General features: G+C 37.1%; 1 protein-coding gene across 1 annotated transcript; it reads left to right on the forward strand.

Moving 5' to 3' along the window:
* Positions 1-3004: 3004 nt before the first annotated feature.
* sim1a (SIM bHLH transcription factor 1a) lies at positions 3005-26597 on the forward strand (the record flags this gene model as incomplete). Its single annotated transcript, XM_079836608.1, has 11 exons — positions 3005-3179; positions 6560-6642; positions 7145-7234; positions 7335-7443; positions 7527-7612; positions 9503-9702; positions 11610-11716; positions 12980-13127; positions 20380-20545; positions 21886-22288; positions 25912-26597. The coding sequence occupies 11 exons, from the start codon at positions 3005-3007 to the stop codon at positions 26595-26597; spliced, it is 2253 nt and encodes a 750-aa protein (XP_079692734.1).
* Positions 26598-26980: the final 383 nt, after the last annotated feature.

The following is a 26980-nucleotide window of genomic DNA, read 5'->3' on the forward strand; positions in this document are numbered from 1 at the left end:
TTTTAAAGCGCTCCTCCATTGCCGGTGGTTTTGAGTCCCTACTGAGGGCTTCATATATTGTAAAGTATTCTCGATTGTTCTCTTTTCCACTGACGCCGTTTAATCAGCAGCAAATTCAGGCTTTAGGAAAAGGTTAAAGCGGCATCAAGCGTTCCGTGTGCCGGGCGCTTCCTGTCTGATTTTCTCCTGCTTCAGGTGATTTCCTATTACAGACACACACGGCCGCCCTCCTGAGACACACTGGCATTCGCTCTTCCCACATCAACATTTGCTGCATGAGAAAAAGCTTTGGCTTTCTCCCCCTTAAAACGGCATCATAATAACACCTTCAATCTTTTCTTTGTGTCATATTGATATCACAGAAAGGGCTAAGACTTAAAACTGTGGTGTGTGTGTATAATATCTGATGAAATCTGCCATCCTGGAGAGAATGTCTGGCTCTTTATTCGGCGTGACACTGACAGAGAAGAAGAAGAAGAAGAAGAAAGAGGGATTTATTCCCATAATCACTGCTTCTGTTGGATCATGTCATCGGCTGTGTTTGTGTTGAATCAAAAAACAGCTTTCAGTGTAATATGAACATGTGTATTCCATTTTTTACATTGGTGTGTGTGTATATGCACTAAAAAATGCTGGGTTTTTTCGACCCCAATTAAAACAACCCAACATCTTATGTGTGTTATTTATATGCTGGATATATTTTATGTGATTTGATTAATGCTCTTGTTTTAGAGGATAATTTGGCAACAATTCAGTTATTTTAATTTTGCAGGAATATATATATTTTTTTTAAACCTATGTTTGGGTTAAATGTGGACAAACCCAACTGTTGGGTGTCAAATGTAATGAAATATTTAACCCAGTGCTTGGGTTTGTCCACATTTACATAAACATGGGTTGAAATAACCCTGCTTTTTTTTTTTTTTTCTTCTTTATATATATATATATATATTTCTGCGAAATTAAAATTGCTAAAACAAGAGCATTAATCAAATTACCTAAAATATATCCAGCATATATATAACATAATTAAGATGTTGGGTTGTTTTAATTGGGGTCAAACATGGAAAAACCCAAACGTTGGGTTAAAAATGTAATTTAATTAACTAATTTAAGATTAATTAAATTTAACTCAATATCTGGGTTTGTCCATATTTGACCCAAATTTGGGTTAAAACAACCCTGCATTTTTCAGCATATACACACACACACACACACACACCAATATTTAACTACATCTATAAATGTGCCATTTCAAAAATATTATCTATCAATGTTAAAAATGCTTGGCTGTTTCAACCCAAATTTGGGTCAAATATAGACGAATCCAAGCATTAGGTTACAATTTTACATGACATTTTAAAGGTTTGGGTTTGTCCATATCTGTCCTAAATTTGGGTTGAAACAATCCTACATTTTAGAGTGTATCTGTCATATTTCTCAGGAAAACAGACTTCATTTACCAGATTAAAACACTAAAAAGCAGGATTGTTTCAACCCATGTTTGGGTCAAATGTGGACAAACCCAAGCACTGGGTTAAATATTTCATTACATTTGAATACACTGGTTTTTTTTTTTTTTGGTTTTTTTTTAGAGTGTAGCTTTAAATTATTTTAATCGGGTAAATTAAGTCTGTTTTCCCGATAAATATGACAGATGCACTCTAAAAATGCTTGGCTGTTTCAACCCAAATTTGGGTCAAATATAGACGAATCCAAGCATTAGGTTACAATTTTACATGACATTTTAAAGGTTTGGGTTTGTCCATATCTGACCCAAACATGGGTTGAAACAACCCTGCATTTTGTGTAGCTTTTAATGATTTTAATCTGGTAAATTAAGTCTGTTTTCCCGATAAATATGACAGATGCACTCTAAAAATGTTGGGTTTTTCCAAGTTAAATTTGAGACAAATATGGACAAACCCAAACCTTTTAAATGTCATTTAAAATTTAAACCTAATGCTTGGATTCGTCTATATTTGACCCAAATTTGGGTTGAAACAACCAAGCATTTTTTAGATAGATAGATAGATAGATAGATAGATAGATAGATAGATAGATAGATAGATAGATAGATAGATAGATAGATAGATAGATAGATAGATAGATAGATAGATAGATAGATAGATAGATAGATAGATAGATAGATAGATAGATAGATAGATAGATAGATAGATAGATCTAGACTTTAAATGCAAATGTTATTCATAGTGTGTTATGGGTCAGGGGTCATGGTTTCTAACAAATCGTGATTTGGCATGGAGCGGCCGCTGGTGAATGGGATCCAATGGGAAAATCCTGTCTGGTCCTTCAGTGTCCAATGAGCTGAGATCAGGGGGAGGGTCCGCGTGCTGCCCAGACAGAAAGAGACTTCAACAAACTCTCCTCCAAACACGATCCTTCTGGATACAAAGATGCCGTGTTTCCCGTGTTTGCTGTGGAATTGCGCGTGAGTTGAGGCTGGATATTCCCCGTTGTGGAGTTACCGAAGACCGCGCGCGTTCGGCGGGATCCGTGAGGTAAGAAGACGAGCAAGTTTTAGCATAAAGTTTTTCTTCAAGAAAATAGCTGATGTTATAAATGCGCAGATGTGTTCAATGCATACAAATAAGAGTAGGTGTATCTGTAGAAAATAAATGCGCAGTGTATGATCTTAAACGCCAATTTAATATTAAGATGTGGTGGTTCGTGAATTAGAGCGTTCTCCTCAAAGTCGGCAGAAATGAACGTGAATGTGCTGTTTTCCAGGAATATTTTGCGCATCTGATGGATGGATGGAAGGAAGTTCCCTAGTGAAGAGATTCTGGGCCCGAGTGGATTTCATGTGTGCGGATGAGACAAACCAGTCGTGATGATGAAGGTGTGTGTGTCTCAGGAGCATTAGTAAAGTGTTGGGAATTGGCAATGGCAGGCCGCCTCTGAACGCTTCCTCTGCGGGTGAAAGTGCTCGGATCTCACGCATGCGGTTCGGTTGGAGTTGGAGCTGAAGAGCATCGCTGTCATGAAGGAGAAGTCGAAGAACGCGGCGCGCACGCGGCGGGAGAAGGAGAACAGCGAGTTTTATGAGCTGGCCAAACTGCTGCCTCTGCCCTCGGCCATCACCTCACAGCTGGACAAAGCCTCCATCATCAGACTGACCACCAGCTACCTGAAGATGAGGATAGTCTTCCCAGAAGGTACGGCGCTCGGGTCCTGTGTGGAACTAATGGGATCGGTTTTGGACGTGTAGTCTAACGAAATCTTTCATTTTAGGAAGCTTAACGGCATTATTAGTGTTCTTTTCAGCTATAATAATATATGCCTATTATTATTATTGTGGTGTTATTACTAAAAAATATTAGCCACCCGCATGGATAGTTCAAAAACAGTGTTATTATTATTATTACACTCTAAAAATGCTGGGTTGTTTCAGTCCGGGTCACATATGGACAAAAAACCGTTAAAGTTTAAACATTTAAAAAAAAAAAATGAACCCACCGCTGGGTTTAAACGTTTTTTTTTATTTTATTTTTTTATTAATCTACGGTTGTGTTTAAAAATTTAAATCAACGGTTGGGTTTGTCCGTATTTTTGACCCGTTTTTATAGTGCATTTTTAGAATGTATCATTATTTATTGAATGACATTATGGTTTTGTTTTAATAGTCTTTTGATCTGTGTAGGCTGTGTGTAATGTAAAGGCCTTAAAGAACCGCATCATTTCACAATCTCAGTCATGCGCATCTTTCAGAAAATACAGGACATTCCCAAATCATCAAAGATCCCTAACAAGAGCAGTAATTAGTGCGATCTAATGAGACGACTTTATAGCATTCCTGTCCGTTTAAAACGCGGACACGGAACGAAAACATTAAGGTCGTTGCGGCCTGCCATATCCATGCATTTTTTTTTTGTTGTTATTTATTTTTTTATAAGCTGCTAATAATTAGGCCTTTCTTGAATTTTATTAAAGGGAAAAAAAGTCTCATGGCTTTATTCAAGCAATGCGATTGATGGATTGTATTTGAATGAAGGTGTATTTCCGAGGGTCGGACACAGACATCATGATATTTCTGATTATTGTAACGTTATTATTTTCCACTTTCTGTTCTTCGTGACTGAAGACGAACAGCGCCAATTATTACCGTCCGATCAACACCTGACTGGACATGAGTACACGAAACAAATATTATCGACACTTCTTCTTATTATTATTATTATGATGATGATGATTATTATTATTCATTATTAGTAGCCTATTGTATCAGTATTATTACTATTAAAAACCGATTAAAAAAGGCCAAAGCGGTGATGATAATAAGAATATGACATCACTCCGCGCGGTTACTTCATCAGTGAGAGTCTAAACTCTCGAGTAACTTGAAGAGAAACCCGTGTAAACACACACACACACACACACACACACACACAGCTTTATTTTCACCAGTGCGCGCGATTATTCAGCTCGTAAATGTGTCTGATGATAGGCATATCCACTTGCTTGAAGATCATTTTGAAGAAAGAGAAGCATATCATGTTTATTATACAGTATTATCTAAATATAATAAATGTGGTTAAATGTTTGAAACGAAGCGGTTATTTAATTCTCTGATACAGAGAAACAGGAGTGAAGTAACAGACTGGTGTATTTGTTCATTTGAATTGCATGTGTTTATTCGGCAGTGTGTGTAACAGATTAGATTAAAATAAGCAAATGGTAAACATTACACATTCTCTCTCTCTTTACACTCCTAAAAATGAAATTCCAGAGGGTGTTTTCGCATTGATGTCACAGAAGAAAAAAAACATTTTGTTTCCCCAAAGAACCTCTCCGTGAACAGTTGTGAAAGAGCCGTGTTTTGTGAATGTGAGGAGCGGATGATGGAGCAGATCCGCGGCATGTGCTGGACTCATTACACTCGCATACATGTTTTAATGTGGACGAGAGGTCAGCGAGGTCAGGGGAAAGACAGCTCGAGGAAATGAGACTGTAAAGTTTTATTAGAAAACGAAGGAAGGTGAAGGTGCTTTTATGGTGGTTATTTATTGCTCGGCTGTGAAGAGAATAATTCTGACGGACACTGCTGTCAAATAATCGGCGAATATTCCACCAGTCTAACACATTCACTTTACACAATATAGCCTAGGCCTCGCTTTCCGTTTCTATTCTCGTGGTCAGTTTGGGTTTTTGTTTCGCTCAGGTTTGGTTGTAGTATTTTTTTTATCAACGATTTATTTTGGACGTAAATCCGTTTAACGGTCTTAGAAAATTAAAAGCGTATTTATAACGGTCATTTATAGCCTATTGGAGAATAAAATAGACACATTTGTAATTTAGTATGAATAAAAGACAGCAGGGGTGTTGAAAACAGATGTTCTCCGCGGATTCCCCGCTTTTCCAGAACAAACAGAAGAAGAGCTTTAAAAGAGTTCTTGTACAGATGAAACATTAGCTGGAGAGATTCATCCGTTGATCCATGTCTTGTGTAGAAAATGATTACTGATGTAAAGTTCATGATGATGAGCTCACGGATTTGTCTGCGAATAATCATAATTTCTCTTCACTCTAAAAAATGCTGGGTTGTTTCAACCCAAATTTGGGGTAAACATTTTATTAAAAAATGTAACCCAACGGCTGGGTTAATTTGTCCACATTTGACCCAAAATTGGGTTGAAACAGCCCAGCATATTCTGTGTTTACACTGTAAAAATGCTGGGCTGTTTGGCTGACAAACGGACAAACCCAACCGTTGTTTTAAATGTTTTGAATTTTGAAACCCAACGGTTGAATCGAGCCGGTCAGACGCGCGTTGAGCCATTTGTGGTTCATTTGTGCACAATAACATTTTGAGAGCAATTATTATTGTTTAGACAGTTGTATTGTTATTGTTGTAATTAATATTATTAATTATTATTTAATAAAATAAATATTTGTATAACATAAACTGTAATTAGAAAGCTCAGTCTCGGTCGGTCGATTGAATTACCTAAAGCCATCACGGTATCTTCATCTTCAAATAGCCTATTTACGGCTATTTTGTTTATATTTTAAAATCAGCAATTTTTTCGTATCTGTTTATTTCCTTTCAGTTTGATAAAAAAACACATTTAAAATGTTTCTAGGGAAAAAAAGACATGTTGAAAGGGTTATTGTGAGTCTGTTTTTTCCAGTCAGCTGTTTGCGATGTTTCTGCTGGATAAACGCGGACTCCATGTTTGTCTAATATTAAAGTGGAATCCGAGCTTTTGCTTTGATCCGATGTTTGTTTTCGTGTGATTTGCATTTCAATAAGGATTGTGTGTGTCAGACTGTTTGCTTTATCGAGTCTCAGCGCCTGTACGGACCATATAAATACTCCTCATTTACATTCCGCGTGTTTACAGTCAATTCAGAGCTGAAATATTGACCAGCGGCTCGGCACATGACGATAGACTATTCTTTTAGCTGCTGTTGTAGAATTAATTTTTTTTTATTCCGTCAAACGAATGTACATTAGAGATATTTTATTTTCACGCTAAGATTGTCTTTTGGGGATTTTCCCCGTTTGTATTTGTTAATAAACGGAGGTGTTTTTCAGGTCTCGGGGAATCTTGGGGCCATGTGAGTCGCGCGAGCTCTCTGGACAATGTGGGCCGAGAGTTAGGATCTCATCTGCTTCAGGTACACACACACACACACACACATAATCATTCATATTCAAAACTATATTATTATGTAAAATATACATAAAATATATTCTGTTAGGCTTATTCTGATATCAAATGATCGACGGTCTTTGAATCAGTATAGATCTATGTAGAATTTGTGCGACTGTCTAGATATCAAGATTTGAAAGTGTTACTATGTAGCTGATATTTCATAATTTCCTTAAATGATTCAAATGATTTCCTGTCTATATTTTTGCTTATTGTAAGCTTAATTTGATCTCCTGATTCAAATCTTGCTCTAAAATGATAAACAAGCCATTGATTTACTAGAGTCACATTCATTAGTTGTCCTTTAAATGTTTTGTAACACCTTTTTTTAACGTGTCTATGTTAGTGTAATTTTACATTTAAGTACTGAGTAATAATAATCACCTACATGTACTTACTATAGGGTTGGATTAGTTGTAATTAAGCACAATTTAAAGTAATTGCTAAAGTAACTGCGTTTTCTTCAGACATTGGACGGCTTTATTTTTGTGGTGGCTCCTGATGGGAAAATCATGTACATTTCTGAGACGGCATCAGTGCATTTAGGGCTGTCACAGGTAAAGTGCATATTTCTGTATTTGCTGTATTAATATTCCGCCTGTAGGTCACAATGTTTCTGGCCGCTTGGACTGCAATGACAGAAGTTCATTTTAACAGGTAGAGCTGACGGGGAACAGCATTTATGAGTACATCCACCCCGCTGACCACGACGAGATGACCGCTGTGCTGACCGCTCATCAGCCGTATCATTCACACTTCGTCCACGGTGAGACACACACTCCAGTCCTTCTGTCCATCTCCACGTTAAAGCGCTCCTTCACCTTCTACTACTTCCGGTTGTTTTCCCAGAATACGAAATGGAGCGATCGTTCTTTTTGAGGATGAAATGCGTCCTTGCTAAAAGAAACGCCGGCTTGACGTGTGGCGGATACAAGGTAGGCCGGTGTGGTTTCATCCCTTTTTTATTAGTGTTCTTTATTAGTGTCACTACAGAACAAACGGCTCGATTTATAACCACTAGAGACTTCATATACAGAAGCTTTTAGAGGTTCCCAATACGGGATAAAAATAGTTTGAATTCATTTTGATGTCATTTTATGAATTAAGCAGCTCATAAACATACACTCAAAAAATTTTGGGGTTCTTTCAACCCCAAATTTGGGTTAAGTCTTAAATTATTAGTGAACAAAAATGTATTTAAAAATGTTATCCAACAGCTGGGTTTCTCCATACTTGACCCAAATTTAGGTTAAAACAACCCAGCATTTTTTAGAGTGTATATCCTCCTGGAACCCAGAAAAAAAAAGTTTTGTGAATTTAGTATTTTTTTCATGTCATTACATTGTTTAGAGCATAAGAAACAAATGGAAAAAAAACATTATGTTCTGATATGTCCTCTGTAGTTGACACCAGGACTCTGTTTAAAAAATAATATGACATGAAATTGCATGTATAGGCAAAAACAATGGGATTTATTTTTCATTCACCAATCAATTTTTAGGTTTCAGGATTTTTTTTTTTAAAGATGATTCTGAACTATGTTATGAAAGATATAACGGAATGCATTGATATAAGTATATTTTACTTTATGCAATATGTGGGTAAAATGACCAACCTTGGGTTTTCTCATTCAATCTACACTGCCTCTAATTTGCATATTAATGTGTTCTTGGTGCAACATGTAAGGAAAATAGAAGTGTAATAATGGGAGGAATAATTGGCAACATTTTCATAATAATATCTAATATTTAATAGGAATATTGATATGTAATTTCTTTCCCTATTCTCTTGTTATGTCTCCAGAATGCCGGATAAACATGATTTAAGTCCTGGCGTCCACTACAGTGGACATTTATGAAATCAATGCCCTGTTTTGTAACAGAAAGTCATATTTTGATTAGAAACCCCATGACATTTTCCTGAGATGTTGATTTATAACAAACAATTTGAAAATGAATCCGATTTAAATTATAATTACAAAATATGATCATATTTCCATAAGAGTGCTAAACATTAATGTCAGCCGTTTTCAAAGACCAAGAAGTTGTTGTTGTCCTGGTGAAACCTCCAAACATTTGGTATCTCTGCAAAACCCTGAATGTGCTCTCTACAGGACATGTGACAAGAGAAATTCACTAAAATATAATGTCCACTACAGTACAAAAGTCTATTCCTGGGTCCCACCTCATCACAATAAAAACCTTAAACATAATTGGTTATTATTAGGGCTGTCAAAAGATTAATCGCGATTAATCGCATCCAAAATAAAAGTTTGTGTTTACATAATATAAGTGTGTGTACTCTGTTAATTATTATTTATATATAAATACACACACAAGCATGTATATATTTAAGAAGGAAAAAAAATTATATATAAAACATTTATATTTATATATATTATAGATTTTATAAATGTATATACATGCAAATATTTCTTAAATATATACATGAATGTGTGTGTATTTATATATAAATAATAATTAACAGAGTACACACACATATATTATGTAAACACAAACTTTTATTTTGGATGCGATTAATCGCGATTAATCTTTTGACAGCCCTATAATATGGACAAACCCCAAAAAATTAAAACTAATGGTTAGGTTTGTCCATATTTGATCCAAACAACCCAGCAATTGTTATGAGTGTGTAGTGAAGATCTTCAGCTTATTTTAATGGCACAGTGTGAGGAGCTCATCATATTTTGAACAGCACTTGTATATTCGCTCGTCTCTATACTTTTTGAGCTCACATTGCATGCGTCCAGGCAGAGAATATGCGTCTGTAGAGAGCATGGAGACCTGATGAAAGCTGTGTTTCAGGTGATCCACTGCAGCGGCTATCTGAAGATCCGTCAGTACAGTTTGGACATGTCTCCGTTTGACGGCTGCTATCAGAACGTGGGTCTGGTGGCGGTGGGTCACTCGCTGCCCCCCAGCGCTGTCACCGAGATCAAGCTCCACAGCAATATGTTCATGTTCAGAGCCAGCCTGGACATGAAGCTCATCTTCCTGGACTCCAGGTACTGTGTGTTCTGGGCAGCAAACACTGTAAAAAAAAAAATGTTGGTTTAACTTCAAAAAGTTAGTAATCTGGTTGCCTTAACATTTTGAGTTCGTTGAAATTAAAAAAATTGAGTTAATACAATGAAGGAAATTGGTTTAATAAATAGAAGCTCTAAATATTATTGTATCTGAACCGCATAGCACAATTTGGCATGTTTCACTGCATTATTACAAATAAAACACAATTTCGCAACATGCTTACAAATCTTTTAATAATATTTGAATAAAGGGTGATGTCGATTCTCAAAAACGTTCACATTTTTAATTTCAATGAACTCAAAATTTTATGGCAACCAGGTTACTTACTTTTTAAATATTGTTTTACAGTGTATTTATATGAGATACTATAGGGAAAAGGTCCGTTAAATAATACAGTCACACTTTAGTCCAATTCTCACTATTAACTACAATTTGCCTCAATAAACTCATAATAACTGCTTATTAATAGTTAGTACGGTATTTGTTAAATTTAGATTAAGGGATGTAGAATAAAGTCATGCAGAATAAAGCATTAATATGTGCTTTATAAGTGCTAATAAACAGCCAATATCATAGTAATATGCATGATAATAATGAAACTAGTTAATTGTGAGAATTGGACCCTAAAATTAAGTGTTACCCATAATATTAACCGATACAAGTTTTGATTTTAATAATGTACTAGTAAATGTTGAAATTGACAAACTAAGATTTTTGTTCATTTTTCGTTATTGTAAAGTGTTACCATTGCATTATCATTGCAAATTATATTATAAGCATAACAATTTGAGGAAAACGTTAAAATTTGACATTTTAAAAGTAAACATGCTTTTTTTTTTTGGAAGCAGGAAAACACCGTAAAAATGATTTTGCAAAGCTGTAAATTAAACAAGACAATATTATTGGAGCACATTTGGCAAGAAAATAATATTCCAGTCTTTTCCTTTGAAATATTATGTTTAATTCAGTGTGTTACTTGACATTTCTTTGGAATTATTCGTGAAAATTACCAATTTGATTTATCACAATGTCAGTAATTTCCAGGATGTGATTAGTGAGCAAATAATATGTGTTATTTATTTTATGTCATAACCTTTCTTTTCTGGGTGGCACTTTATTTTAAGGTGTCGTTGTTACAGTGTAATTACACATTAGTAATATTAATTAACTACATGTACTTACTATAGGGTTAGGGTTTGGTTGAGTTGCATGTAATTATGCATAATTTACTGTTATTACTATGGTAAATGCATGTAACAATGACAAAAATAAACGGCCCCACTTTATATTAGGTGGCCTTAACTACTATGTACTAACATTTTAATTAATCATTTGATACAATGCACTTATTGTGTACATACATGTTTTTACATTGTACTTACATTTAAAAAAATACATGCATGTAATTACATCTGTAATTAATTTCTTTAACCACCACACCTGTCCATAACTTTACCCGTATCCCACCTCAATATCAGCAAAAGTGTTTTGCAACACAGTTTGAACACAGTAAGTACATTGTACTTATTTTTTTATGTTAGTACATAGTACTTAAGGCCTCCTGATATAAGTGGGGCCAAATAAAGTGTAATATAGTCAGACTTTTGGACCCAACTCTATATTTATGCGTTATTGAAAAGCATTGAATGACACAAACAGAGCATGTGCTCGTGTGCCTGTGTGATTGTGTAAATGCATCTTTGTTTGTGCACTTATTTCTCTGTGTGTGTGTGTGTGTGTGTGTGTGCAGCTGTGTTTAGCGAGCCAGGTTTGCCTGCGTTTAACCAGATCTGTCCGGTGTGCGGACAGGTGTTTGTGCGGACAGGTGTTTGTGCTCACGCCAACACCATTGTTATTCCGTTGTGTGTGTGTTTGTGTTCGCCAGGGTTGCGGAGCTCACTGGCTACGAGCCGCAAGACTTAATAGAGAAGACACTTTATCATCACGTCCACAGCTGTGACACTTTCCATCTCCGCTGCGCGCACCACTTGTGTGAGTTAGGTTTGTTTTCCTCATTCCTTCACAGCGGCTAAGAATAACAGCAGCTTTAGCGATGAACACATCTCTCGCCGCCACCTTCACGTCTTCAGGGTACAACTGTGCGCGCTAATTGCTAATACCACATTACAGGAGATGAATATGATTTCCCTGCCTCGGCGTACTGATTTCAGCATGAACTTCGATTAAACATGCAATCTATTAGGCGTCAAATTAGCGAGGCGGATTGAAAACGAGAATGTTAAAAACACCATTTTCTATTATCCATTGTTTTATCCATCACACTCCTGATTGCAGCACAACACGGCTTATTAACAGACACAATATTTGACATTATTTGCTATAAATAGTTATTAGGCTGCGAGAGAAACGGTTTAAACATGCAAATGAAAGCAGTAATTAGCTTTTACTGAATAAAAAGGTTTAATCACAATGTTGCCGATGGAAGGAAACGGCAAATTAATGAATGTTTTTTTTCTAGGGCTGTCAAAAGATTAATCGCGATTAATCGCATCCAAAATAAAAGTTTGTGTTTATATGTGTGTGTACTCTGTTAATTATTATTTATATATAAATACACACACATTCATGTATATATTTAAGAAATATTTGCATGTATATACTGTATATAAATTTAAATAATCTATAATATATATAAATATATATGTTTTATATATAAAAATAAAAAAAATTCTTAAATATATACATGCTTGTGTGTGTATTTATATATAAATAATAATTAACAGAGTACACACACATATATTATGTAAACACAAACTTTTATTTTGGATGCGATTAATCGCGATTAATCTTTTGACAGCCCTATTATAAATATAAATGTTTTATATATATAAATAAAAAAAAATCTTAAATATATACATGCTTGTGTGTGTATTTATATATAAATAATAATTAACAGAGTACACACACACATATATTATGTAAACACAAACTTTTATTTTGGATGCGATTAATCGCGATTAATCTTTGACAGCCCTAATATAAATATAAATGTTTTATATATAAAAATAAAAAAAATTTCTTAAATATATACATGATTGTGTGTGTATTTAAATATAAATAATAATTAACAGAGTACACACACTTATATTATGTAAACACAAACTTTTATTTTGGATGCGATTAATCGCGATTAATCTTTTGACAGCCCTAGTTTTTTCTCTCGCAAGACAAGTGAATGTGATGAGGACGTGTCGGGATTGTTCTTGCATTGATTGATTGTGTCTTTCTCTGTAGTGCTGGTGAAAGGACAGGTCACCACAAAGTACTACCGTTTCCTGGCCAAGCAGGGCGGCTGGGTTTGGGTCCAGAGTTACGCCACCATCGTCCATAACAGCAGATCGTCCAGACCTCACTGCATCGTCAGCGTCAACTACGTCCTCACGTGAGTGAAACGTGTTTGATTCTCAGCAGCATTACATGATATTTAAAGCTGCGGAGCCTTTTAGAGTGATTAGAAAGCTCATGTATTCATAATAGTTTTTAATAGTTTTGAACACGTCGCATTTGTAGCCTACAGTTTTGAGTATTTCAACATTCGGAATTAATACATTTATCATATATATATTATGTATATCATATACATTAGTGCTGTCAAACAATTAATATAGGGCTGTCAAAAGATTAATCGCGATTAATCGCATCCAAAATAAAAGTTTGTGTTTACATAATATATGTGTGTGTACTCTGTTAATTATTATTTATATATAAATACACACACAAGCATGTATATATTTAAGATTTTTTTTTATTTTTATATATAAAACATTTATATTTATATATATTATAGATTATATAAATGTATATACAGTATATACATGCAAATATTTCTTAAATATATACATGAATGTGTGTGTATTTATATATAAATAATCATTAACAGAGTACACACACATATATTATGTAAACACAAACTTTTATTTTGGATGCGATTAATCGCGATTAATCTTTTGACAGCCCTAAATTAATTGCATCCTACTTAAAAGTTGTGTTTATATATGTGTGTGTACTGTGTATAATTAATATGTATATTTGAATATACACACATACATGTATATATTTATATATATATATATAATATATATATATAAATATAAAAAAAAATTCTTAGATGTATACATGCATGTGTGTGTAATTATACACAGTACACACACACATTATATAAAAAAATTATATTTTTAATAGTTTTGAACACGTTGCATTTGTAGCCTAGAGTTTTGAGTATTTCAACATTCAGAATTAATACATTTATCATATATATATTATGTATATCATATATATTAGTGTTGACAAACCATTGATCGCATCCAAAATAAAAGTTGTTTATATATGTGTGTGTACTGAGTATAATTATTATGTATATTTGAATATACACACATACATGTGTGTATATATATATATATATATATATATATATATATATATATATATATAACACATTTTTCTTAGATATATACATGCATGTGTGTGTAATTATACACAGTACACACACACATTATATAAACACAACTTTTATTTTGGATACAATTAATCGTATGACAGCATTGATATATATATATATATATATATATATATATATATATATATATATATATATATATATATATATATATATATATATATATATATATATATATATATATATATAAATTAAGAAATCATTCTATTGTGATGATTTGATGCTCAAGAATATTACTTTCAATGCTTATATTTTTGTGGAAACTGTGATATATTTTTAAGGTTTTATTGATAATCATAATAATAGAAAGCTCACAAGAACAGTATTTATTTGAAATATAAATCATTTGCACCATTATAAATGCCTTTACTGTCACAACACAGATCAATCTGTACTGAATACAATAATTAATTTCTTTAAAATACAAATATTTTATCCCAACAACCCCTACTTTTTCAATGGTACTGGATATGCGTGTGAAAGTATATTTCTAATATGACTTAATTGGTTTGCACTGAAACGTAGGATATCTAAATGAACATTAATACTTCAACATATCCTAAAATTATGAGATTCAAAAAACATATAGTGGCCAAAACTGATGGCATCTCCACCCTTTATTCAAATATTATTATAAATGTGTTAAAGATTTTGTAATCATATTGCGTGTTTGGAGTCGATTGCTTTATTTGTGAAAACTCGATGAAATTTGTGCCAACATAAATTTTTGGTCAGGCTGTCATGCAAAGATATTATGAACACGTGCAAAAACAAGAGAGAACCAACCACATATTCATAATGAATCGTGTTGTAGTCAATGTATGCTTTTTCCTGTCAGATTTTTGTTTTTCTACTGATTTTTTTGCATCTTAATTTGCCAAATAATCTTGTTAGATAAATACCTTAACCAAGTTTAGTGTTTTGTTCTTCCCTCACAGTTAAAATATATATATTTTCTTCATATTCTGATGGTTAAATTGAACTTGTAGGGTCATTAAATACAAATATCCCCTCTGGACATCACTATACATAAGTCCACTTGTACATGACTAACATGCATGCAGTGTATTAGGCAAAAGTGTAGTAATGCCATATCATTTTCTCAATCTTCTGTCTACGGCTGTGTTGATTTGCACACATTAGTCCACTATTACACAGCCAAAAGGCTCATCTCAGTGAGCTACATCTAGCAATGGGTTCAATACATTATCATTAAGGTTCAAATTGATGGTGTTTGCAGAAATCCTGCGTGACTCAAAGCTGGCCTGATGCTCATCAGTCAGTTTGGGGTGTCATTCCTGCTCTTGCTTTATATAAAATGCCAGCTGCATGTACAGGAACTGCATGGGATCCAGGGGTCGTGCGTGATTTATCTGTCATGCATTCACACTGACAAACTCTGTGCATTACCACAATGAACTTTTCCACTGGAGCTCCCAGGAAAGAATGAGGTGGGATTGAGCAATGGAGCCATCGCTCACACCACGGCTTTGAGCGAGGGCCGTGTGGAAGAGCGAAACGCAGCATTTGTGCGCACACGTCCTGAGAGCCCATTAGAACCGATGCCAGCATCTGGAGCATCCACCCCCCTCGTTCTGCCTCCTTTGCTGTCTATCTGTTACAGATGTAAATGAATTGCGTGCCATAAAACCCTTCATTAAAACTGCACTGGTTTTAATATGCCAGTCTGCCAGTAGCCTGCGAGTGTCAGATAGCTCTTCAGCCACAGCTATAAAGGAAAAGTGTTTATGAGGTTTAATTAATAGGCTGTAAAGATGATGAGTGTTTATAGCTCACAGCTTGCTAATAGCGTCCATGAATGGGGTTCTCTTTTTTTATCATTTTCCATCATTCGGTTTCTATGGAAGCTTGATTCCTCCTCAGAATAAAAAATAAAAAAGGTAATTGCAACTTTTTATCTCACAATTCGGACCTTTTTTCTTGTAATTGTGAGTTTATATCTCGCAATTCTGACTTTATATCTTACAATTTTTAATAATTAAAATAAAACTTGCAAGTGTGATATAAAGTCTGAATTGTGAGATGTAAAGTCAGGATTGTGTGATATAAAGTCTGAATTGTGCGATATAAAGTCAGAGTTGTGAGATATAAAGTCAGAATTGTGCGATATAAAGTCAGAGTTGTGAGATATAAAGTCAGAATTGTGAGATATAAAATCAGAATCGTGTGATATAAAGTCAGAATTGTGTGATATAAAGTCTGAATCGTGTGATATAAAGTCTGAATTGTGAGATATAAAGTCTGAATTGTGAGATATAAAGTCTGAATTGTGCGATATAAAGTCTGAATCGTGTGATATAAAGTCTGAATTGTGAGATATAAAGTCTAAATCGTGTGATATAAAATCAGAATTGTGAGATATAAAGTCTGAATTGTGAGATATAAAGTCTGAATTGTGAGATATAAAGTCAGAATTGTGAGATATGAAGTCTGAATTGTGAGATATAAAGTCAGAATTGTGGGATATAAAGTCAGAATTGTGTGATATAAAGTCAGAATTGTAAGATATAAAGTCTGAATCGTGTGATATAAAGTCTGAATTGTAAGATATAAAGTCTGAATCGTGTGATATAAAGTCTGAATTGTGAGATATAAAGTCTGAATTGTGAGATATAAAGTCTGAATTGTAAGATATAAAGTCTGAATCGTGTGATATAAAGTCTGAATTGTAAGATATAAAGTCTGAATCGTGTGATATAAAGTCAGAATTGTGTGATATAAAGTTCGAATTGTGTGATATAAAGTCAGAATTGTGAGATATAAAGTCAGAATTGTGAGATATAAAGTCAGAATTGTGTGATATAAAGTCAGAATTGTGTGATATAAAGTCAGAATTGTGTGAAATACAGGTGCTGGTCATATAATTAGAATATCATCAAAATTTGATTTATTTCACTAATTCCATTCAAAAAGTGAAACTTGTATAATATATTAATTCATCACACTCAGACTGATATATTTCAAATGTTTATTTCTTTTAATTTTGATGATTATAACTGACAACTAAGGAAAATCCCAAATTCAGTATCTCAGAAAATTTGAATATTACTTAAGACCAATACAAAGAAAGGATTTTTAGAAATCTTGGCCAACTGAAAAGTATGAACATATCCAGCACTCAATACTTAGCTGGGTCTCCTTTAGCCTGAATTACTGCAGCAATGCGGCGTGGCATGAGGAGATCAGTCTGTGGCACTGCTCAGGTGTTATGAGAGCCAAGGTTGCTCTGATAGTGGCCTTCAGCTCTTCTGCATTGTTGGGTCTGGCATATCGCATCTTCCTCTTCACAAGGTTAAGGTGAGTTTGCTGGCCAATTACCATGGTCCTTAAACCAGGCACTGGTTGCTTTGGCACTGTGTGCAGGTGCCAAGTCCTGTTGGAAAATTAAATCTGCATCTCCATAAAGTTGGTCAGCAGCAGAAAGCATGACGTGCTCTAAAACTTCCTGGTATACGGCTGCGTTGACCTCTGACCTCAGAAAACACAGCGGACCAACACCAGCAGATGACATGGCACCCCAAACCATCACTGACTGTGGAAACTTTACACTGGACCTCAAAGCAAGGTGGATTGTGCGCCTCTCCTCTCTTCCTCCAGACTCTGGGACCCTGATTTCCAAAGGAAATGCTAAATTTACTTTCATCAGAGAACATCAATTTAATTTGGACCACTCAGCAGCAGTCCAGTCCTTTTTGTCTTTAGCCCAGGCGAGATTCTTCTGATGCTGTCTGTTGTTCAAGAGTGCGACAGCTGAAACCCATGTCTTGCATACGTCTGTGCGTTGTGGTTCTTGAAGCACTGACTCCAGCTGCAGTCCACTCTTTGTGAATCTCTCCCACATTTTTGAATGGGTTTTGTTTCACAATCCTCTCCAGGGTGTGGTTATCCCTATTGCTTGTACACTTTTTTCTACCACATCTTTTCCTTCCCTTCGCCTCTCTATTAATGTGCTTGGACACAGAGCGCTGTGAACAGCCAGCCTCTTTTGCAATGACCTTTTGTGTCTTGCCCTCCTTGTGCAAGGTGTCAATGGTCGTCTTTTGGACAACTGTCAAGTCAGCAGTCTTCCCCATGATTGTGTAGCCTACAGAACTAGACTGAGAGACCATGTAAAGACCTTTGCAGGTGTTTTGAGTTAATTAGCTGATTAGAGCGTGGCACCAGGTGTCTTCAATATTGAACCTTTTCACAATATTCTAATTTTCTGAGATTCTGAATTTGGGATTTTCCTTAGTTGTCAGTTATAATCATCAAAATTAAAAGAAATAAACATTTGAAATATATCAGTCTGTGTGTAAGGAATGAATATAATATACAAGTTTCACTTTTTGAATGGAATAAGTGAAATAAATAAACTTTTTGGTGATATTCTAATTATATGACTAGCACCTGTAAAGTCAGAATTGAGTGATATAAAGTCAGAATTGTGTGATATAAAGTCAGAATTGTGTGAAATAAAGTCAGAATTGAGTGATATAAAGTCAGAATTGTGTGAATTGTGTGATATAAAGTCAGAATTGAGTGATATAAAGTCAGAATTGTGAGATATAAAGTCAGAATTGTGTAATATAAAGTCAGATTTGTGTGATATAAAGTCTGAAGTGTGAGATATAAAGTCAGAATTGAGTGATATAAAGTCAGAATTGTGAGATATAAAGTCAAAATTGTGAGATATAAAGTCAGAATTGTGTGATATAAAGTCAGAATTGTGAGATATAAAGTCAGAATTGTGTGATATAAAGTCAGAATTGTGAAGTCAAAATTGTGAGATATAAAGTCAGAATTGTGTGATATAAAGTCTGAATTGTGTGATATAAAGTCTGAATTGTGAGATATAAAGTCTGAATTGTGATATAAAGTCAAAATTGTGAGATATAAAGTCAGAATTGAGTGATATAAAGTCAGAGTTGTGAGATATAAAGTTCGAATTGTGTAATATAAAGTCAGATTTGTGTGATATAAAGTCAGAATTGTGAAGTCAAAATTGTGAGATATTAAGTCAGAATTGTGAGATATAAAGTCTGAATTGTGAGATATAAAGTCTGAATTGTGAGATATTAAGTCAGAATTGTGAGATATAAAGTCTGAATTGTGAGATATTAAGTCAGAATTGCGAGTTTATATCTTGCATTTCGGACTTTATAACTCACAAGTGCGATTTATTTCTCGCAATTCTAAGAAAAAAAGTAAAAATTGTGAGATAAAAATTCGCAATTACCTTTTTATTACCTTTTAAATTGATCTATTCCATGATGAAAACAAGCTTCCATAGGTTTGATTTCCATAAAACTGTGCATTGCAATGCAGACATCACGAGCGCGAGATCTGTTTCCTGTTTAACCTCTTCACTTGTGCTCTCGTTCAGAAATGCACAACTAGTGTTTAGTGAGGAAAGGAAACGAGGTGGATGTGTCTAGCGTCTTATCATGGTGTTATCAGAGTCTACTCACGCGGGCTGTGAGGTATGACATGAGATTGTGTGTGAGAATGGCGGCTCAGCTGAATGAGATTGTGTGTGTATGCGCTAAACCACTGACATCGGCCAACCTGTTGCATCACCTTAAGGGTTCTGTCTACAGGCCTTGACCCCAGAAAAACTGTTTACAGAGCGCACAACAGCGATCGAATGGATCTGCACATGCGTTTGTGTGGGTGCACATGTGCTTTTTCCAAGATGTCGCCATCTGCGTGCAATCCCATTAGTCTGCGAGCTGTCTGAGCCAGGAGGGAAGCTGGCCACGGCGCCTGGCTAGCATACGTTCTAGCCATTGTTTTCTGAAAGTTATACATCACTGGGAACAGAAATCCATACAGCACTTTACTGAGAAATCAATTCCCATTTCCTAGTTATGCCCTATGTGGTGATCCCTGTGTGGGTTTGATTTAGCCAGACATAGCTCTTAATCTCACTGTGTATTTGAACAGAGCCTCCAGCCCTCTGCCGTATGTTTGTAGGAGCCTTGTTCCAATCCTCCAGGAGAAACAATGCAATTCATTTTCTGTCCTTGAGTCTCCCTCACACACTGCTTCACAAATGAGCGTGGAGCCTGAAAAATCGTTAAAAAAGCCTTACATTTAGGAGTGGTGAACTGAAAAGGAAAAAATGCACCGCGATACTGAGGGTTGGACGCTGAATGTTGTTGTCGTTTCTCAACAGGGACACGGAGTACAAAGGACTACAGTTGTCTCTAGATCAGGTGACGTCCACCAAACCCTCGTTCACCTACAACAGCCCCTCCAACCCCATCAGCGAGAACAGAAGAGTGGGCAAAAGCAGGGTCTCCCGAACCAAGACCAAAACGAGACTCTCTCCCTATTCACAGGTCAGTGTCACAGGAACTCAGTTGCTGGGAAGACTTCTGCTGTGATTTACGCAGCTAGGACATGCTTAGTTGTTCCTTGAGAAACATTTCCATAAACCAATCATTGCCTTCTAATTTTAGGTGTTGGGTTAGGGATAGGGTTAGGCCCTGGAACAACATGCAATCATTGCACTGTAATTTTAAGGGTAGGGTTGGGGATAGATTTAGGACTCGGATTGGATGATAGGAATGCTGGATGTTGATCCAGGGGCATGTTCTATGTGTGTAAATCACACTTGTGCACAGTTTTAGCTTTGCCCTCAATGGTAAAGTTATAAGTTGGACCTGTTCCTGGAGGTAGTGCTGGGCGGTATGACCGGTTTCATGGTATATGACAGTATTTTTTTCCCCTATGCATGATCGGGTGTTCACCACATTCTCTTCTGATTGAGAGAGGAAATACTGCAGTAGATTGACTAGAATGCTCTATTTTACTGTCATGAGGAGTGAATATTGTAGAAAAATTACACACTAGAGTTAATACAGGTTTGCAAAGCCCCACAAAATGATGCTGTGGGGAGTCAACAACCAATAAGACTACACACTCATTACAGACACATGAATATTAAAATATGACCACAGAGAGGAGGGCACCTTAAGCATTTTAAAAATGTACCCCTATATAACAACAAAATGCCAAAACAAGGGAGACATGCGGAAGAACGTTTAAAAGGTCTAATAATAATTTCAGTACATCTAAGAGCACTACAGTCTCTGAATGACACACGGTAACAGAAAGAATAAAGGCATAGTTACTTGTCTGCTCATTCTTCTTTGAATTGTCAGTCTACATCATTGTCTTCTGTGTATCAGAATATTCCATCGGGTCATCGTGGTCGTGATCAGACGTACAGCTAAATCATTGTCCTTATGTGCACATATATTTCATTTAAAGAAGACGTGATAAAATTTATGGGAGGAGAGTATTTAAATGAATCACGCATGGTGATTTACTAAGGTTTGTGCTTGCAAATTACTGGTGTCTGCGGCATACTTTTCCGGCCAAAATCACGTCTTAATCCAGACTCTAATTTGCGCTGCTCTTGGCAGACTGCGTTGGTCCTTATGGAAATGATCCAGTCGCGTCTTTGTTCTCTAATGTCAGTAGATCACATGCTAAACTTTCTGCTCTCATCTTTTTTTGAAGTTGCGTTCTCACACTCATTTGCCATTTTTAGTATATCTGGCCCAAAGAACTAAAATGGATGGGGTATATTAAAAAAACGTGTATCCAAATTGGGGTGCCTCCAGGAACAGGGTTGGTAAACACTGTATTAATGTGTATTCTTTGTTTTGTGCAGTACCCGGGTTTCCCCACGGATCGCTCGGAGTCTGATCAGGATAGCCCGTGGGGTGGGAGCCCTCTCACGGACTCGGCATCTCCTCAGCTTCTGGAGCAGTGTGAAGGCATAGATTCCTCATGCGTGTACCGACAGTTCTCCGAACCACGGCCGCTGTGCTATGGCCTACCACTGACAGACGACCACCACAGCTCCGGCGACCTCTACGGCCACACACACTCTGAGTCCTGCGAGAGGGGGCGCTGTAAGGCTGGGCGATACTTCCTAGGCACGCCTCAGCCCGGACGAGAGGCATGGTGGGGTGCGGCCCGTTCTGTCCTTCCGTTACCCAAGTCCTCGTCCGAGAACGGGGACAGTTTTGAGTCTGTGATGCCCCACATTGCCTCTATCCATAGCCTGCAAGGTGCGTTGCTTTTAGTGGATCTATAGTTTGAAAACAAATGTTTTTAATTTTGGTTTGTTCAGAGCAGAAACGATATGTTTTGGCCTTCCGGTTGCTCCTTTCCCAATCATAACCAGTTAGAACAAAGTAAAAGGTTTAACCAAACCCGAGACTACCTGCCAGAGGAGAACTGGCACCCCGACTGAGCCTGGTTTCTCCCAAGGTTTATTTTTCTCCATTAGGTCACCTGATGGGGTTTTGGTTTCTTTGCCACTGTTGCCTCTAGCTTGGCTTGCTCAGTTGGGGACACTACATTTTTCAACATTCTTTAACTAAATAATCCAAATAAATCTAATTATTAAACTAAATTAACCATATAAACTAAATTACTGATCTAAAGCCCACACTGTCACTGTATGATAATCGAAATTAACTGATGACATAACCGTTTTCTCCAGAGCGGCTATACGGCTGAATAAAATGATGCTGCATTATTTTCCTGTTTAACACTGTAAAGCTACTTTGAAACAATCTGCATTGTTAAAAGCACTATATAAATAAAGTTGACTTGACTTGACTTGAAGGAGGTGATCTGAGTTCGGTTACACTCAAAATGTGGCGTGATTCACCTGAATGTGAAAGCAACACAGACTCGAATGCGCAGTTGTTCAGGAAGAAAAGTGACCTGCGCATGTGTTTTAGCTGATGCATTTAGTTCAATAAAACACCAGTAAGAGACAATAGTGTTGATGATTTACCTTGGATGTGAGCGAGAGTGAGCTTCGAGTGTATTTGCGCATAGTGAGTGCAATCTTGGCGGCAAATGAATGGCAATCTTCTCAAGAGTCTGTTTGCAAGCAGCAAAGACGCCTTTAAGGCCTCAATATACTTCAAGCGAAATCGAATAACGAACTGATGTGACGCCACTTCGAACAAAATCAGGCAAAAGTTAACTTGGAGTTCATTTCGGGAGTTTGAAACGGCTTGCAAAAGCGAACTTTCCAGAAAAGTTCAGTACGGCTGGTTAAACACCTTTGTACTTCCATTAGTCCGTGGCGATTAAGTCATAGGTGGTGTGCGGAGAGGCTACGGCTTCTTTGGCCCCACTTTATATCAGGTGGCCTTAAGTAGTATGTACTTACATCAAAAAATAAGTACAATGTACTTACTGTGTTCAAATTGTATTGCAAAACACCTCTGCTGATATTGAGGTGGGATACGGGTAAAGTAAGGGACAGGTGTGGTGGTATGGGTAAGTTTAAGGGTAAAGTTAGGGACAGGTGTGGTGGTACGGGTAAGTTTAAGGGTAAAGTTAGGGACAGGTGTGGTGGTATGGGTAAGTTTAAGGGTAAAGTTAGGGACAGGTGTGGTGATATGGGTAAGTTTAAGGGTAAAGGTAGGGACAGGTGTTGTGGTATGGGTAAGTTTAAGGGTAAAGGTAGGGACAGTTGTGGTGGTATGGGTAAGTTTAAGGGTAAAGGTAGGGACAGGTGTGGTGGTATGGGTAAGTTTAAGGGTAAAGGTAGGGACAGTTGTGGTGGTATGGGTAAGTTTAAGGGTAAAGTTAGGGACAGGTGTGGTGGTATGGGTAAGTTTAAGGGTAAAGTTAGAGACAGGTGTGGTGATATGGGTAAGTTTAAGGGTAAAGTTAGGGACAGTTGTGGTGGTATGGGTAAGTTTAAGGGTAAAGGTAGGGACAGGTGTGGTGGTATGGGTAAGTTTAAGGGTAAAGTTAGGGACAGTTGTGGTGGTATGGGTAAGTTTAAGGGTAAAGTTAGGGACAGGTGTGGTGATATGGGTAAGTTTAAGGGTAAAGGTAGGGACAGGTGTGGTGGTATGGGTAAGTTTAAGGGTAAAGTTAGGGACAGGTGTGGTGATATGGGTAAGTTTAAGGGTAAAGTTAGGGACAGGTGTGGTGGTATGGGTAAGTTTAAGGGTAAAGTTAGGGACAGGTGTGGTGATATGGGTAAGTTTAAGGATAAAGTTAAGGACAGGTGTGGTGGTATGGGTAAGTTTAAGGGTAAAGTTAGGGACAGGTGTGGTGGTATGGGTAAGTTTAAGGGTAAAGTTAGGGACAGGTGTGGTGGTATGGGTAAGTTTAAGAGTAGGGTTAGGGACAGGTGTGGTGGTATGGGTAAGTTTAAGGGTAAAGTTAGGGACAGGTGTGGTGATATTGGTAAGTTAAAGGGTAAAGTTAGGGACAGGTGTGGTGGTGTGGGTAAGTTTAAGGGTAAAGTTAGGGACAGGTGTGGTGATATGGGTAAGTTTAAGGGTAAAGTTAGGGACAGGTGTGGTGATATGGGTAAGTTTAAGGGTAAAGTTAGGGACAGGTGTGGTGATATGGGGTAGTTTAAGGGTAGGGTTAGGTGTAAGGGAAGTGTCAACTGTGTAATTACAAATGTAACTACAGAAATTAATTACAGATGTAATTACATGCTGGTATTTTTTAAAATGTAAGTACAATGTAAAAACATGTATGTACACAATAAGTGCATTGTATCAAATGATTAATTAAAATGTTAGTACATAGTAGTTAAGGCCACCTAATATAAAGGGGGTCCGCTTCTTTCACATCAAAATCTTCTCTGGTTAATTTCTCCTGGTCAGTCTGTCGAGGTCAGACGTCCGCAAGTGAAAACGTGACCACACTGACTGGAGAGCTGCTTTATCGGAGAAAATGAAGTCGTACTTCTGATGAAACGAGACACTGACACTGTTTTTTCATGTTTAATATGGTAAAGCAGCTTGATTTTAAGCAGTCTATTGTATAAAGTGCTGTATAAATAAACATGGCGTGACTTTAATGGAGTGTCGAATTGTAGAGCAAACATATCCGTGATTTATTAAAGCTACACTGTGTGATATATTTTCCCCCATCTAGTGGTGAAAAGGTATATGACCATCCAGTGAATTTTAGTTTCTGTTCCTCTCAATTCCGATTTCGTTTTAACTCCTACGGTGGCTGATTTAGTCCAAGATTAACATGGCTTCCAGTTCGACCTCGTCCACATTGGACACGGTGCCATCGAGTGTTAAAACGCGGAAGGCGAAGCTTGAATTTACGAGTATGTCCCTCTTTGGCTAATGTACTTTCAAGATGGAGGGGCAACATGGCGACCCGCATTCGAACCCTCACCCGTATGTATTTACAATGGCATATTATAAACTTACGAGAATACTTTATTGCTTGAAAGAAGTAAATATACATTAATGAGCACATATATATTTTTGAACTAAGTGTTTTAGCTAAGAATAAACTAAAAAAGTTACACAGTGTAGCTTTAAAAAATGCTTGCTGTTTTCTTAATTTTGCTGTTTATTTTGTTATTGAGAGGAAAGCAAGCAGCACATGTTCATCTAACCGTCGCTCTATCTAGTCAGTATGTCGAACTTCGTGGTACCCCTAAATGAAGAACAAAAAAGTTCTTCGGCGTGAGGATATCGGAGCCTTAATGCGACGCACATACAGTAAACTCAAGTGTTGATTACGCACCAAATTAATAAAAACTGTGTTCTGTTTTCTGTCATGTGGCGTGCCCATTTGTGATCTTTTCCTCTTTTTTGTTACACTCAGACAAAGATAAAAAAGTGTTTTTGGTTTCTTGAATCGTGTCCACATGGTAACTGATTTCTTCCCCTTGCAGTGAGGGGTCACTGGGATGAGGACAGCGTGGTCAGCTCACCTGATGGCGGCTCGGCGAGCGATTCGGGCGACCGATACCGTGCTGACCAATGCCACGTGAGTCCTCAAGAGCCCAGCAAGATTGAGACATTGATTCGAGCCACACAACAGATGATCAAAGAGGAGGAAAGTCGTCTGCAGCTGCGCAAGGCTCCTACAGAAATACCTTTGGAGGCTACAAACGGTCTGGCCAAGAGCCACGGCCCTTCGTTTCACAGTAACGACTTTCCCCAGTCAGCGTTGCAGGGTGTGGTGTGCCGGGGGCCGGCTCAGGTGATAAGCCCCGCCCCTAGCCCTGTTCCTCTGTCCCGTCTCAGCAGCCCTATCCCTGACAGACTGGGCAAAAGTAAAGACTTCCTGCAAAATGATCATCAGCAGCAGCAGCCGCTTCCCCTGACGGGCACATGTGCGGTCTCTCCGACTCCCGCCCTTTACCCTTCACACCCCCGCCAGTACCTGGAAAAACACACGGCCTACTCGCTCACCAGCTACGCACTAGAACATCTGTACGAGGCGGACAGCTTTCGAGGATACTCCCTGGGATGCTCAGGTTCCTCCCATTACGACATGGCCACTCATCTACGCATGCAGGCGGAACAAGCCCCGGGCCATAAAGGCACATCGGTCATCATCACCAACGGCAGCTGATGCTTATCCAACCACCAACCACCACTCAGCGCTTCGCCCTCACACGAGCTAGCCTAGGATTTCTTATATTTTTTTTTTCTCCTACAAATCCTACAAACTCTTTCCCCGCCAGCGTTTTTTATTTTTATTTTTAAAGGGTTAGTTTACCCAAAAATGAAAATTCTGTCATTAATTACTTACCCTCATGTCGTTCGACACCCGTCAGACCTCCGTTCATCATCGGAACACAAATGAAGATATTTTAGTTGAAATCTGATGGCTCTGAAAGGCCTCCATTGGCACAATGAACTTTACACTCTCAAGACCCTTAAAAGGCACTAAAGACGTCGTTACAAAGTCCATCTCACTACAGTGGTTCTACAATAACTTTATGGAGTGACGAG

This window comes from Gobio gobio (genome assembly GCF_949357685.1).
Source record: "Gobio gobio genome assembly, chromosome: 15".
Lineage (NCBI taxonomy): Eukaryota > Metazoa > Chordata > Actinopteri > Cypriniformes > Gobionidae > Gobio > Gobio gobio.